Genomic DNA, 13,271 nt, shown 5'->3' with positions numbered 1-13,271 from the left:
GGGTGTTCCCTGATTCTGTTACTAATGTAAAAGTACCCCTGTGTTGGGGGTAGGGAGGGAGCTCATGGATAAAATAAAGGTTTTTATTTCTTATTTATTGGTTTAACATGGGAGATGACTGGCATCTCCTCTGGTGGGTCAACAGACAAGTTTTAATAGAGCTTGTGGGGTTGACAAGACTCCGAGGACGGGTGTCCTGTGGTGGCTGTAACTGTTTAGTATTGGGACTTTATTGCCAAAACTATCAGGCTGTGACTTATTCTTTGGGGTCCTTGCTCATACTCTGCACTTGTACAACCCCATCTTCCTGTGGAAGACTGCTGCTTGAATATGAGCACATGGGACTTCCTATCTTGCATTTCTGGTGTAAGTAAGTGGTGACACCGTTTTTATGCTTCTCATGCTAGAATGAGGGAGAGCCTCTGCATTGCTTTCATCCATCCCCAGAGGCCCGTCATCAAAGAGCCAGTCTCACATCAGTCATGATTTTCGTTTGGTTGCTGGTAAATGTTGGCCAAGGGCCTCAAGGGAATAGGAAGAGGGAGGGCAATAAAGCGATAATAAACACCAACTCTGTCAAGTCTGCTTTAGGCATTTTGCCTTTGTTTTGTGATTTAGGATGCACAACAGTCCTATGAAGTGGACTTTCTGGAATTTGTGTACAATTCACAAAAAGACGGAATGCCTCATGCAAGCTTACACTAGTTTGGCCCAGGCTCTCTGTGTTATACGTGCTTCCCGCAGCAGCTTTGGGTCAGAATTGGGGCAAGACGGACAATCCCTTCTCTTTGGAGAGAACACGGTCCAGGTTCACATACTGTCCTTTCTGGCCTGTGAGGAGACCATTAAGCTTCATGTGACCGTCAGAGTCAAAGCAGCCTGAACAAGAAACCTCCACAGGTGAGAGGAGATGGAAGAAACCCTTGAGGCTCGGTCCAGGGCTGGCTACAGGGAAAGCAGAATGGACTGGACTCACCCCAGATGAGGAGAGCTTAAGAGAAAGTGGAGGAAAGTGTGACAGGGACAACCAGCTGAATATAAGTCAGCAACATGATGCTGAAGCTAAGAGGCAAGTACTAGAGTGTGGTTGGCCATGTACTTGGCACTTAATGGTAACTCCCAAGCCAGATAAGTTTGTCACCAATGGAGAAGAAGAACTCAAAATGCATGGAAGTAAAGCCTATGGGAACCCTCCACACAAAGTCATTAACCCTGAGCAATAGTTACTGACCCTTAGGGGATAAATGAGATAAGAGAGAACCTTATACCTTTGTCTAGAAGGGTCTGGGATTTATAAACCTACTTCAGTGAGATAGAGGAAATGGATCAAAGTTCCCTTAGCCTCTTGACACATGAAATCCATTGAGTTTCATGGCAATGTGTATGTGAAGGCAGTTTGTAAAATATAATGGGGAAGGAGGAGATTTGGAAATTGAAGACCTTAAAAATTGAATTCCAGGAGTGACTTAGGGTATGCTCTAAGCAGGTCACCTCTTCCTCTTGTTTTAACTTTCTCAAGAGAACAATAATAATACCTGCCTTATCCATTTGATGGACTTGTTGGGGAATCAGTGGACAGAAAACACATAAATATACTCTGTAAAGTTGAAGTATTTAATAAAATGTTTTATACTTAATATTGTATAAATATCAAGTGTTCTATAAAATATGCAGACAGTTTCAACTACTTTCGGTATATGAAGTATTCTAAAATGAGTGATAATAGCAGTTTTTAATATGTACTCCATCCATCGAGGTTTCTGTTCCAGCATGTTTGCTTTTAAAACCAAAGAGTGAGGGAAAAAATAAAGATGAAAAACATGCTTTGATATTTCCAGATAGAGCTCAAAATATCTCACGTAAACATGATTAATACCAGAATGTTGAAATTGAAAATAGATATATTAGTGTATGTATTAAGTAAAAAAAAAAAAACTACTGTCTAGTCTAAGAATGATCTCTCACTGTAGTAATATCTTATTAGTAACATTCATAACCATAGTCTTTTCTGAATATTTCTGTGACACTGTTGACCTTAAAGCTCACACAGGCAACTTGAAAGATTTGTGTTGGCTTTGTCTAAAGAAACCAATCAAGAAGGAGAGTCTATTTTTCTTTAGGTGGGTAAATATAATAAGATGGATGGCACATTTTTTTAAAAAACAGATCTCTATTCATAGGACTCTTTAAATTAATTAATTAATTAATTAATTTATGGCTGCGATGGGTCTTTGTTGCTGTGCGCAGGCTTTCTCTAGTTGCGGTGAGTGGGGGCTACTGTTCATTGTGGTGCGAGGGATTCCCATTGCAGTGGCTTCTCTTGTTGCAGAGCATGGGCTCTAGGCACGCGGGCTTCAGTAGTTGTGGCTTGAGGGCTCTAGAGCGCAGGCTCAGTAGTTGAGGCACAAGGGCTTAGTTGCTCTGCAGCATGTGGATCTTCCTGGACCAGGCCTCGAACCTGTGTCCCCTGCATTGGCAGGCGGATTCTTAACCACTGTGCCACCAGGGAAGTCCCTAGAGATGGATGGTACATTAAAGAGTAAGGAGAAGGGCTTTTCCAAGCTGATTTATGTATTGGTTACTTAAATTACTCCTTAGTTTACTACCTGCTAATAAACAGTGTCTTGGAAATGTTTTCGGAACATTTATTGGCTGCAGTAATTCCACCTACAGTGTATTCAGATCACATCCTCATTAAATATTGATGCTCTCATGAAATGTTAATTGTTAACGTGAAATGCCAGGGAATGTCCTTGCTGGGAGCTGGGGGCTGACTGAAGACTACCTGTCTCCTGTCTTTTCTTTTTTTCTTTTCTTTTTTTTTTTTTGCGGTACACGGGCCTCTCACTGTTGTGGCCTCTCCCGTTGCGGAGCACAGGCACCGGATGCGCAGGCTCAGCGGCCATGGCTCACAGGCCCAGCTGCTCCGCAGCATGTGGGATCTTCCCGGACCGGGGCACGAACCCGTGTCCCCTGCATCGGCAGGCGGACTCTCAACCACTGCGCCACCAGAGAAGCCCTCCTGTCTTTTCTTTATGTTCTGTCTTCTTGCTCTGTTTTCCCCACTCATTTCCCATCATCAAGAGATTCAGATTTGCTCCTCGATGGGGCAATCTCAGATACAAACATTTTCAGAGAAATAAAGATTCACTGATTGATGAGAACTTAGTTGTTCTTCCCTCCTGCTTTCCTGAACTGGAATTCCTGATTAGAACCAGAAAGGATTCTCCTAAAAGGAAGAGGGTGATTCAGGCTCAGTCGAATGAGACTGTTCACGTTCAGGCAAATTTCCAAAAGAGACCATGAAGAGGGGCAGAGGCTTTCAAGGACTCCAACGCTGATCCTTTCTGCTTGGCAGGAGAAGGGATTTAGTTGGATTTTATGACCAGCTTTCTCAGAGGAAAAACAACCAACTCAGAACACGTTTTGGCTAAAGAGACTGTAAGGAAGAATTTTATCATAAATCCCAAGGACAGCAAAGGCCCAGTTCATGCGATATGCAATGCATAATTATTTATGTGAGCATGTGCTGCAAACAGTTGACAGTTGACAGGTCCCACAAAATGGGATGGTTCATCAACTTCTTGGACAATCATAAGGGTGATAAAGCAACAGTGATGAACTTTGAAAACTGCCCTGATTCAGCAAGTGGAACTGTTTGGGTTGTGATTAGGGTTAGGTGTACGTGCAATGCTGGAAGGAACATCCCCAAATGGAAATGGTTGATTTGTTAGTGTGGTACTGTCAGTGCATACAATAATTATATGTGTGTGTGTGTGTGTGTTATTGTTACAGTGTTTGTGCGGATAACAATGGGAACACATTTGTATCGAAAACCTACTCCTTTGGTTTTACTTTATTTTATTGATTTATTTATTGGTAGGTAAGGACTGGATTTATTTAGAGAGAAACACACTCCACAGACAAAGTGTGGGACATCTCAGAAGGCAAGAGGCCCCAGGGTATGGGGAGGTTAGTTTTTATAGGCTTGGTAATTTCTTTTTTCTTACTACCTAAATTTTATTTATTTATTTATTTATTTAATACAGCAGGTTCTTATTAGATATCTTTTTTTTTTTTTGCGGTAAGCTGGCCTCTCACTGTTGTGGCCTCTCCCGTTGTGGAGCACAGGCTCCGGACATGCAGGCTCAGCGGCCATGGCTCACGGGCCCAGCTGCTCCGCGGCATGTGGGATCTTGCCGGCCTGGGGCACGAACCCGTGTCCCCTGCATCGGCAGGCAGACTCTCAACCACTGCTCCACCAGAGAAGCCCTTAGATATCTATTTGATACATATTAGTGTATGTATGTCAATCCCAATCTCCCGATTCATCCCAACACCACCACCCCACCCCCACTTTCCCCCCTTGTTGTCCATACGTTTGTTCTCTACAGCAGTATCTCTATTTCTGCCTTGCAAACCGGTTCATCTGTACCTTTTTCTAGATTCCACATATATGCGTTAATAGACGATATTTGTTTTTCTCTATCTGACTTACTTCACTCTGTATGACAGTCTCTAGGTCCATCCACGTCTCTACAAATGACCCAATTTTTTTCCTTTTTATGGCTGAGTAATATTCCGTTGTATATATGTACCACACCTTCTTTATCCATTCGTCTGTTGATGGGCATTTAGGTTGCTTCCATGACCTGGCTATTGTAAATAGTGCTGCAATAAACATTGGGGTGCATGTGTCTTTTTGAATTATGGTTTTCTCTGGGTACATGCCCAGTAGTGGGATTGCTGGCTCATATGGTAGTTATTTTTAGTTTTTTAAGGAAACTCCATACTGTTCTCCATAGTGGTTGTATCAATTTACGTTACCACCAACAGTGCAAAGGGTTCCCTTTTCACCAAACCTTCTCCAGCGTATTTTGTTTGTAGATTTTCTGATGACGCCCATTCTAACTGGTGTGAGGTGATACCTCACTGTAGTTTAGATTTGCATTTCTCTAGTAATTAGTGATGTTGAGCAGGTTTTTATGTGTCTCTTTTCCATCTGTATGCCTTCTGTGGAGAAATGTCTGTTTAGGTCTTCTGTCCATTTTTTGATTGGGTTCTTTGTTTTTTTAATATTGAGCTGTTTATATATTTTGGAGATTAATCCTTTGTCTGTTGCTTCATTTGCAAATATTTTCTCCCATTCTGAGGGTTGTCTTTTCATCTCATTTATGGTTTCCTTTGCTGTGCAAAAGCTTTTAAGTTTCATTAGGTCCCAATTGTTTATTTTTGTTTTTATTTCCATTTCTCTAGGAGGTGAGTCAAAAAGGATCCTGCTGTGATTTATGTCATAGAGTGTTCTGCCTATGTTTTCCTCTAAGAGTTTTATAGTATGCAGTCTTACATTTAGGTCTTTAATCCATTTGGAGTTTATTTTTGTGTATAGTGTCAGGGAGTGTTCTAATTACATTTTTTACATGTAGCTGTCCAGTTTTCCCAGCACCACTTATTGAAGAGACTGTCTTTTCTCCATTGTATATCCTTGCCTCCTTTGTCATACATTAGTTGACCATAGGTGCATGGGTTTATCTCTGGGCTTTCTATCTTGTTCCATTGATCAATGTTTCTGTTTTTGTGCTAGTACCATATTGTCTTGATTACTGTAGCTTTGTAGTATAGTCTGAAGTCAGGGAGTCTGATTCCTCCAGCTCTGTTTTTTTCCCTCAAGACTGCTTAGGCAATTCGGGGTCTTTTGTGTCTCCATACAAATTTTAAGATTTTTTGCTCTAGTTCCATAAAAAATGCCATTGGTAATTTGATAGGGATTGCACTGAATCTGTAGATTGCTTTGGGTAGTATAGTCATTTTCACAATGTTGATTCTTCCAATCCAAGAACATGGTACATCTCTCCATCTGTTTGTGTCATCTTTGATTTCTTTCATCAGTGTCTTATAGTTTTCTGAGTACAGGTTTTTACCTTCTTAGGTAGGCTTCTTACTAAGTATTTTATTCTTATTGTTGCAGTGGTGAATGGGGTTGTTTCCTTAATTTCTCTTTCTGATCTTTTGTTGTTAGTGTATAGGAATGCCAGAGATTTCTGTGCATTAATTTTGTATCCTGCAACCTTACCAAATTCATTTATTAGCTCTAGTAGTTTTCTGGTAGCATCTTTAGGATTCTCTGCCTATAGCATCATGTCATCTGCAAACAGTGACAGTTTTACTTCTTCTTTTCCAATTTATATTCCTTTTATTTCTTTTTCTCTCTGATTGCCATGGCTAGTACTTCCAAAACTATGTTGAATAATAGTGGTGAGAGTGGACATCCTTGTTGTTCCTGATCTTAGAGGAAATGCTTTCAGTTTTTCACCATTGAGAAAGATGTTTCTTGTGGGTTTGTCATATATGGCCTTTATTACGTTGAGGTAGGTTCCCTCTATGCCCACTTTCTGGAGAGTTTTTTTCATAAATGGGTTTTGAATTTTGTCAAAAGCTTTTTCTGCATCTATTGAGATGATCATATGGTTTTTATTCTTCAATTTGTTAACGTGGTGTATCACATTGATTCATTTGCATATATTGAAGAATCCTTGCATCCCTGGGATAAATCCCATGTGATCATGGAGTATGATCCTTTTAATGTGCTGTTGGATTCTGTTTGCTAGTATTTTGTTGAGGATTTTTACATCTATATTCATCAGTGATATTGTTCGGTAATTTTCTTTTTTTGTAGTATCTTTGTCTGAGTTTAGTATCAGGGTGATGGTGGCTTCGTAGAATGAATTTGGGAGTGTTCCTTCCTCTGCAATTTTTTGGAAGAGTTTGAGAAGGATGGGTGTTAGCTCTTCTCTAAATGTCTGATAGAATTCACCTGTGAAGCCATCTGGTCCCGGACATTTGTTTGTTGGAAGATTTTTAATCACAGTTTCAATTTCATTATGTGTGATTGGTCTGTTCATATTTTCTGTTTCTTCCTGCTTAAGTCGTGGATGGTTATACCTTTCTAAGAATTTGTCCATTTCTTCCAGGTTGTCCATTTTATTGGCATAGAGTTTCTTGTAATAGTCTCTTATGATGCTTTCTATTTCTGTGGTGTCTGTTGTAACTTCTCCTTTTTCACTTCTAACTTTATTGATTTGAGTCCTCTCTTTTCCTTGATGAGTCTGGCTATAGGTTTATGAATTTTGTGTATCTTCTCAAAGAACCAGCTTTTAGTTTTATTGATCTTTGCTATTGTTTTCTTTGTTTCTATTTCATTTATTTCTGCTCTGATCTTTATGATTTCTTTCCTTCTCCTAACTTTGGGTTTTGTTTGTTCTTCTTTCTCTAGTTCCTTTAGGTGTAAAGTTAGATTGTTTATTTGAATTTTTTCTTGTTTCTTGAGGTAGGATTCTATTGCTCTAAACTTCCCTCTTAGAACTGCTTTTGCTGCATCCCATTGGTTTTGGATCATTGTGTTTTCATTGTCATTTGTCTCTAGGTATTTTTTGATTTCCTCTTTGATTTCTTCAGTGATCTCTTGGTTATTTAGTAATGTATTGTTTACCCTCCATGTGTTTATGTTTTTTACATTTTTTCCCTTGTAATTTATTTCTAATCTCATAGTGTTGTGGTCAGAAAAGATGCTTGATATGATTTCAATTTTCTTAAATTTACTGAGGCTTGATATGTGACCCAAGATGTGATCTATCCTGGAGAATGTTCCATGTGCACTTGAGAAGAAAGTGTAGTCTGCTGTTTTCGGATGGAATGTCCTATGAATATCAATTAAGTCCATCTTGTTTAATGTATCATTTAAAGCTTGTGTTTCCTTATTAATTTTCTGTCTGGATGGTCTCTCCATTGGTGAAAGTGAGATGTTAAAGTCCCCCACTATTATTGTGTTACTGTCAATTTCCTCTTTTTTGCTGTTAGCATTTGCCTTATGTATTAAGGTGCTCCTATGTTGGGTGCATATATATTTATAATCGTTATATCTTCTTCTTGGATTGATCCCTTGATCATTATGTAGTGTCCCTCCTTGTCTCTTGTAACATCCTTTATTTTAAAGTCTATTTTATTTGGTATGAGTATTGCTACTCCTGCTTTCCTTTTGTTTCCATTTGCATGGAATATCTTTTTCCATCCCCTCACTTTTAGTCTCTATGTATCCCTAGGCATGAAGTGAGTCTCTTTGAGACCACATGTAAATGGGTGTTGTTTTTGTATCCATTCAGCAAGCCTGTGTCTTTTGTTTGGAGCATTTAATCCATTCACACTTAAGGTAATTATCGATAGGTATGTTCCTGTGACCATCTTCTTAATTGTTGTGGGTTTGTTTTTGTAGGTCTTTTTCTTCTCTTGTGTTTCCCCCTTAGAGAAGTTCCATTAGCATTTGTTGTAGAGCTGGTTTGGTGGTGCTGGATTCTCTTAGCTTTTGCTTGTCTGTAAAGCTTTTGATTTCTCCGTTGAAGCTGAATGAGATCCTTGCCAGGTAGAGTAATCTTGGTTGTAGGTCCTTCCATTTCATCACTTTAAATATATCATGCCACACCCTTCTGGCTTTCAGAGTTTCTGCTGAGAGATCCATAATGGGAGTTCCCTTGTATGTTATTTGTTCCCTTGTATGTTATTTGTTGTATTTCCCTTGTTGCTTTGAATAATTTTTCTTTGTCTTTAATTTTTGTCAGTTTGATTACTATGTGTCTTGACATGTTTCTCCTGTGTTTATCCTGCCTGAGACTCTCTGCACTTCCTGGACTTGGGTGGCTATTTCCTTTCCCATGTAAAGGAAGTTTTAACTATAATCTCTTCAAATATTTTCTAGGGTTCTTTCTCTCTGTCTTTTCCTTCTGGGACCCCTATAATGCTAATGTTGGTGTGTTTAATGTTGTCCCAGAGGTCTTTTAGGCTCTCTTCATTTCTTTTCATTCTTTTTTCTTTATTCTCTTCCATGGCAGTGAATTTCCCATTCTGTCTTCCAGGTCACTTATCCATTCTTCTGCTTCAGTTATTCTGCTATTAATTCCTTCTAGTGTATTTTTCTTTTCAGGTATTGTATTGTTCATCTCTTTTTTTTTGTCCTTTAATTCTTGTAGGTGTTTCTTCATTAATTCTTCTAGGTCTTTGTTAAACATTTCTTGCATGTTCTTGATCGTTGCCTCCATTTTTTTTTCCAAGGTCCTGGATTGTCTTCACTATCATTATTCTGAATTCTTTTTCTGGAAGGTTGCCTATCTCCACTTCATTTAGTTGTTTTTCTGGGGTTTTATCTTGTTCCTTCATCTGGTACATATTCCTCTGCCTTTTCATTTTGTCTGTCTCTCTGTGAATGTGGTTTTCATTCCACAGGCTGCAGAATTGTATTTCTTCTTGCTTCTGCTGTCCGCCCTCTGGTGGAGGATGAGGCTCTAAGAGGCTTGTGCAAGCTTCCTGATGGGAGGGACTGGTGGTGGGTAGAGCTGGCTGTTGCTGTGGTGGGCAGAGCTTAGTAAAGCTTTAATCGGCTTGTCTGCTGATAGTTGGGGCTGGGTTCCCACCCTGTTGGTTGTTTGGCCTGAGGCAACCCAGCACTGTAGCCTCCTCAGCTCTTTGGTGGGGCTAATAGAGGACTCTGGGAAGGCTCATGCCAAGGGGTACTTCCCAGAACTCCTGCTGTCAGTGTTCTTGTCCCCATGTTGAGCCACAGCCACCCCCACCTCTACAGGAGACCCTCCAACACTAGCAGGTAGGTCTGGTTCAGTCTCCCCTGGGGTAACTGCTCCTTCCCCATGGTCCCGATGCGCACACTACTTTGTGTGTACCCTGCAAGAGTGGAGTCTCTGTTTTCCCCAGTCCTGTCAAAGTCCTGCAGTCAAATCCCACTAGCCTTCAAAGTCTGATTCTCTGGGAATACCTCCTCCTGTTGCCCGACCCCCAGGTTGGGAAGCCTGACGTGGCACTCAGAACCTTCACTCCAGTGGGTGGACTTCTGTGGTATAATTGTTCTCCAGTTTGTGAGTAACCCACCCAGCAGTTATGGGATTTGATTTTATTGTGATTGCGCCGCTCCTACAGTCTCATTGCGGTTTCTTCTTTGTCTTTGGATGTGCGGTATATTTTTGGTGATTTCCAGTTGACGATTGTTCAGCAGTTAGTTGTGATTCTGGTATTCTTGCAAAAGGAATCACTCCTTTGGTTTTAAACCATTCACCCTATTCTGCGGTCCCTCACATTTCTTCACTATTTGGAACTCAGTCTGTGTCAATCAAACAGCACTCGCATTTACTTTTCCTTCTTCCCCTTTTTATGTTCTCCTTCATTTTTCTTCCCTCCTTCCAAATACTCTTCCTTTTATCTCTCTTTCCTAAATGCTTTCCCCTCTTTATTCCTTGTCTATACTCCTTGCCTTTTTTGATCACTTACCGAGTGCTGAGTGCACTGCACAGGCCCAGTCTGCGCCACCCTCATCTCTGCCAGGGATGCTGCAGCCCCTCCAGAAGGACTGCACTTTCTTTCTTAGTCCCTACTATCCATTCTCCACACCTGCGGATCTTTTCAAAACAAATCAGGTCACGTCACTCACCTGTCTAAACCTCCTGTTTAGCATCTCAGGATCTAAAAATGACCCCCCATGCAGCCCGTGGCAGTGGCTTCAGCCCACCTCTATGCACTCTGGCTCACTCTGCTCCGCTCAGGCTCCTGGAACCTGAACCCTGCCCTGTACAGTTCCAAATCCCTCCACATGGTAGACCAGGCAGTGTACAGAGGTTGTGTCCAAAACACATCTTACTCAACTCAGGGGCTCTGTCCTTGATCTCTGCCTGAAATATTCTTTCTCCCAGACCTTGACATGGCAAGCTCTCTCTCACCCTTTGATTTCCAATAGTCACCTAGCTGTCTACACTCTCCTCCCCAAGTCTTCCCTGTTATTCTTTGCCACCTCAACTACTTTTTTTTCATGGCACTTGTTATAAACTGTAATTACCTATTTTGTTTTATCCGTTTCCCTCAATTAGAATGGATGCTCTGATAAGTCAGAGCCCTGGTCTTGTTCTCCACTTTATAGGCCTAGACATCTTCCTGGTAGACAATAGGTACTCAATTACTACTGTTGATTGAATGAATAAAACACCATTTCTGCCACCAAAGAGGTCATAGTCTGGGGGAAAAACAACATAAGTCGATGCACAACATTGTTGTAAATGCTACTGGGATACACCTACTCAGGACGGTGTAGCTTCTGAGGACATTCCAGACAACTCCATTGAGGAAGTTGGAGGTGGTGTCAGAGATGGATATGCTGATTATTCCTTTTGTCAACGTATGAATTTGAAGATTGGCAACCTTTTTTTTTTAATTTTGTGCATTTTAGAACAATTGGCTAATTCCCCTTTATTTTTGAAGTTTAGTAACTTTAAAATAGAGTTTTCCTGTTTTGTTTTACTTTTGTTTAATACATGTGCAGAATGACTCCCTTAGTTATGGTAGGAATATCTCAAACTGGCTTAAGGAAAGAGGAGAATTTATTGGATGACCCAAAGGATTTTCAGTGGAAGGGTTTAGCAAATAAACCATAAGGTTAGGGAAATAGCTTTGCTCCAGGAACACATGCGACCAGCCGCTCAAACGCTGTCAGGGCTACCAGTGCCTCTCCTCTCTGTTTTCCCTTGCATTTTGGCTTGCTTTCCTTTTTTCTTTTTTTGTTTTTGTTTTTTTCTTGCAGATTCACTTTCAGGTAGTTCCTACACTCGTACCTCTTGGGTACTGTCAGCATAGTTGGGCCAGTTTTTCCCTTTTTGTGTGATAAGTCTCAGGGAAGGACTCTGGTTGGTCCAGTTTGTGTCACGTGTCCCTTAGGTGTGGTCCAGTCAACTAGTGCCAAGGGTGAGATCTTGTAAGAACATGGAAACTCCTGTGGGAAATATGTGATTAAACGTAGGAGCTGAACGATTAAAAAAGGACAAAATAATGCCATTTGCAGCAAAATGGATGCAACTAGAGATTATCAAACTAAGTGAAGTAAGCCAGAAAGACAAAGGCAAATACCATATGATATCACTTATACATGTGGAATCTAAAATATGACACAAATGAACCTATCTATGAAACAGAAACAGAATCACAGACATAGAGAACAGACAGGTGTTTGCCAAGGGGGAGGGGGTTGGGGGAGGGATGGAGTGGGAGGTTGGGGTTAGCAGATGTAAGCTTCTATATATAGAATGGATAAACAACAAGGTCCTACTGTACAGCACAGAGAACTATATTCAATATCCTATCATAAATAGAAAAAAATATTTAAGAAAAGGAAAAAAATGTAGGAGCTGAAGTCATAGAAAGAGAGTTGCTATTCCCAGGAAAGGGAAGATACGACTGGGAGAAAAAGAGAGTGGTTTTGTCACTTAAGTAAAAAGTCTTTACTGTGCTATTTTTAAAAATTCTCCACGGGCACCTCTGTGTAAGTGGAAACCAACAAGCAAAATATCCTCTTACAGAGTTGAAAATGGTTTTAGGAGATTTGGAAAACATGAGAGTTTTCAGTCCTTTTACAGAGAATATATTTAAAGTACAGTTTTGTTCTGCCCCCAAGAGCCCAGTTTGGTGGTCTGGAGTGGATCTGTTTCTCTGTTATAGTAGAGCCAACATTTTGTATGTTTTCTACAAACTGACTTTCCTTTCTGACCTGTTCCCTTTCCTGCTTGCAGATTGTGCTTGAGAACAGTAGCCGAGAAGATAAGCATGAATGTCCCTTTGGCCGCAGTAGTATAGAGCTGACCAAGATGCTGTGTGAGATCTTGAAAGTGGGCGAGCTGCGTAAGTACACATATTTCCCACAGGGTGTGAGGCTTGGCAGAGACCCAGCTTCCAAGGTAGTGCCCTGACCTACATGCAGGGTTCCCAAGGTGCTGACAGCTAAGCAGGAGCACCCCCATGGACCGAACATTCTTTGGCTCAGGTTTCCAGTGTATGTATTTCTTCATGTCTGCCCTGGGAATAAATGTTATTAAATCTACAGGGATAGAAAAATGTGCAGGTATTGTGACTGAATTTCAAATATTATAAAAATGAGTGTATATTAAGAAATGAGTGTATATTACTCTGTTTAGGAAAAAGATCTATGGATTTCCTTTTAAAAATTCCAGTTTTTATGCTACCAGTAGATCATTTTCTTTTCTTTCTTTTTTTTTGAATTTTATTTTATTTATTTTTTTATACAGCAGATTCTTATTAGTCATCAATTTTATACACATCAGTGTATACATGTCAATCCCAATCTCCCAATTCTTCACACCACCACCCCCACGGCCCCACCACTTTCCCCCCTTGGTGTCCATACATTTGTTCTCTACATCTGTGTCTCAATTTCT

General features: G+C 40.5%; 1 protein-coding gene across 9 annotated transcripts in view; it reads left to right on the top strand.

The window, feature by feature from the left end:
• ELMO1 (engulfment and cell motility 1) overlaps positions 1-13,271 on the top strand; it is a 596,918-nt gene that overhangs the window by 324,550 nt on the left and 259,097 nt on the right. For all 9 annotated transcript variants that reach the window (XM_082632561.1, XM_082632562.1, XM_082632557.1 and 6 more), the window contains one exon: positions 12,609-12,717. In XM_082632561.1, the coding sequence (XP_082488687.1) occupies positions 12,609-12,717 (109 nt within the window). The remainder of the gene's footprint in view (positions 1-12,608; positions 12,718-13,271) is intronic.

Source organism: Mesoplodon mirus (genome assembly GCF_964341445.2).
Source record: "Mesoplodon mirus genome assembly, chromosome: 9".
Classification (NCBI taxonomy): domain Eukaryota; kingdom Metazoa; phylum Chordata; class Mammalia; order Artiodactyla; family Ziphiidae; genus Mesoplodon; species Mesoplodon mirus.
Note: the sequence above shows the minus strand (reverse complement) of the source record. Positions and strands in the feature narration are given on the sequence as shown.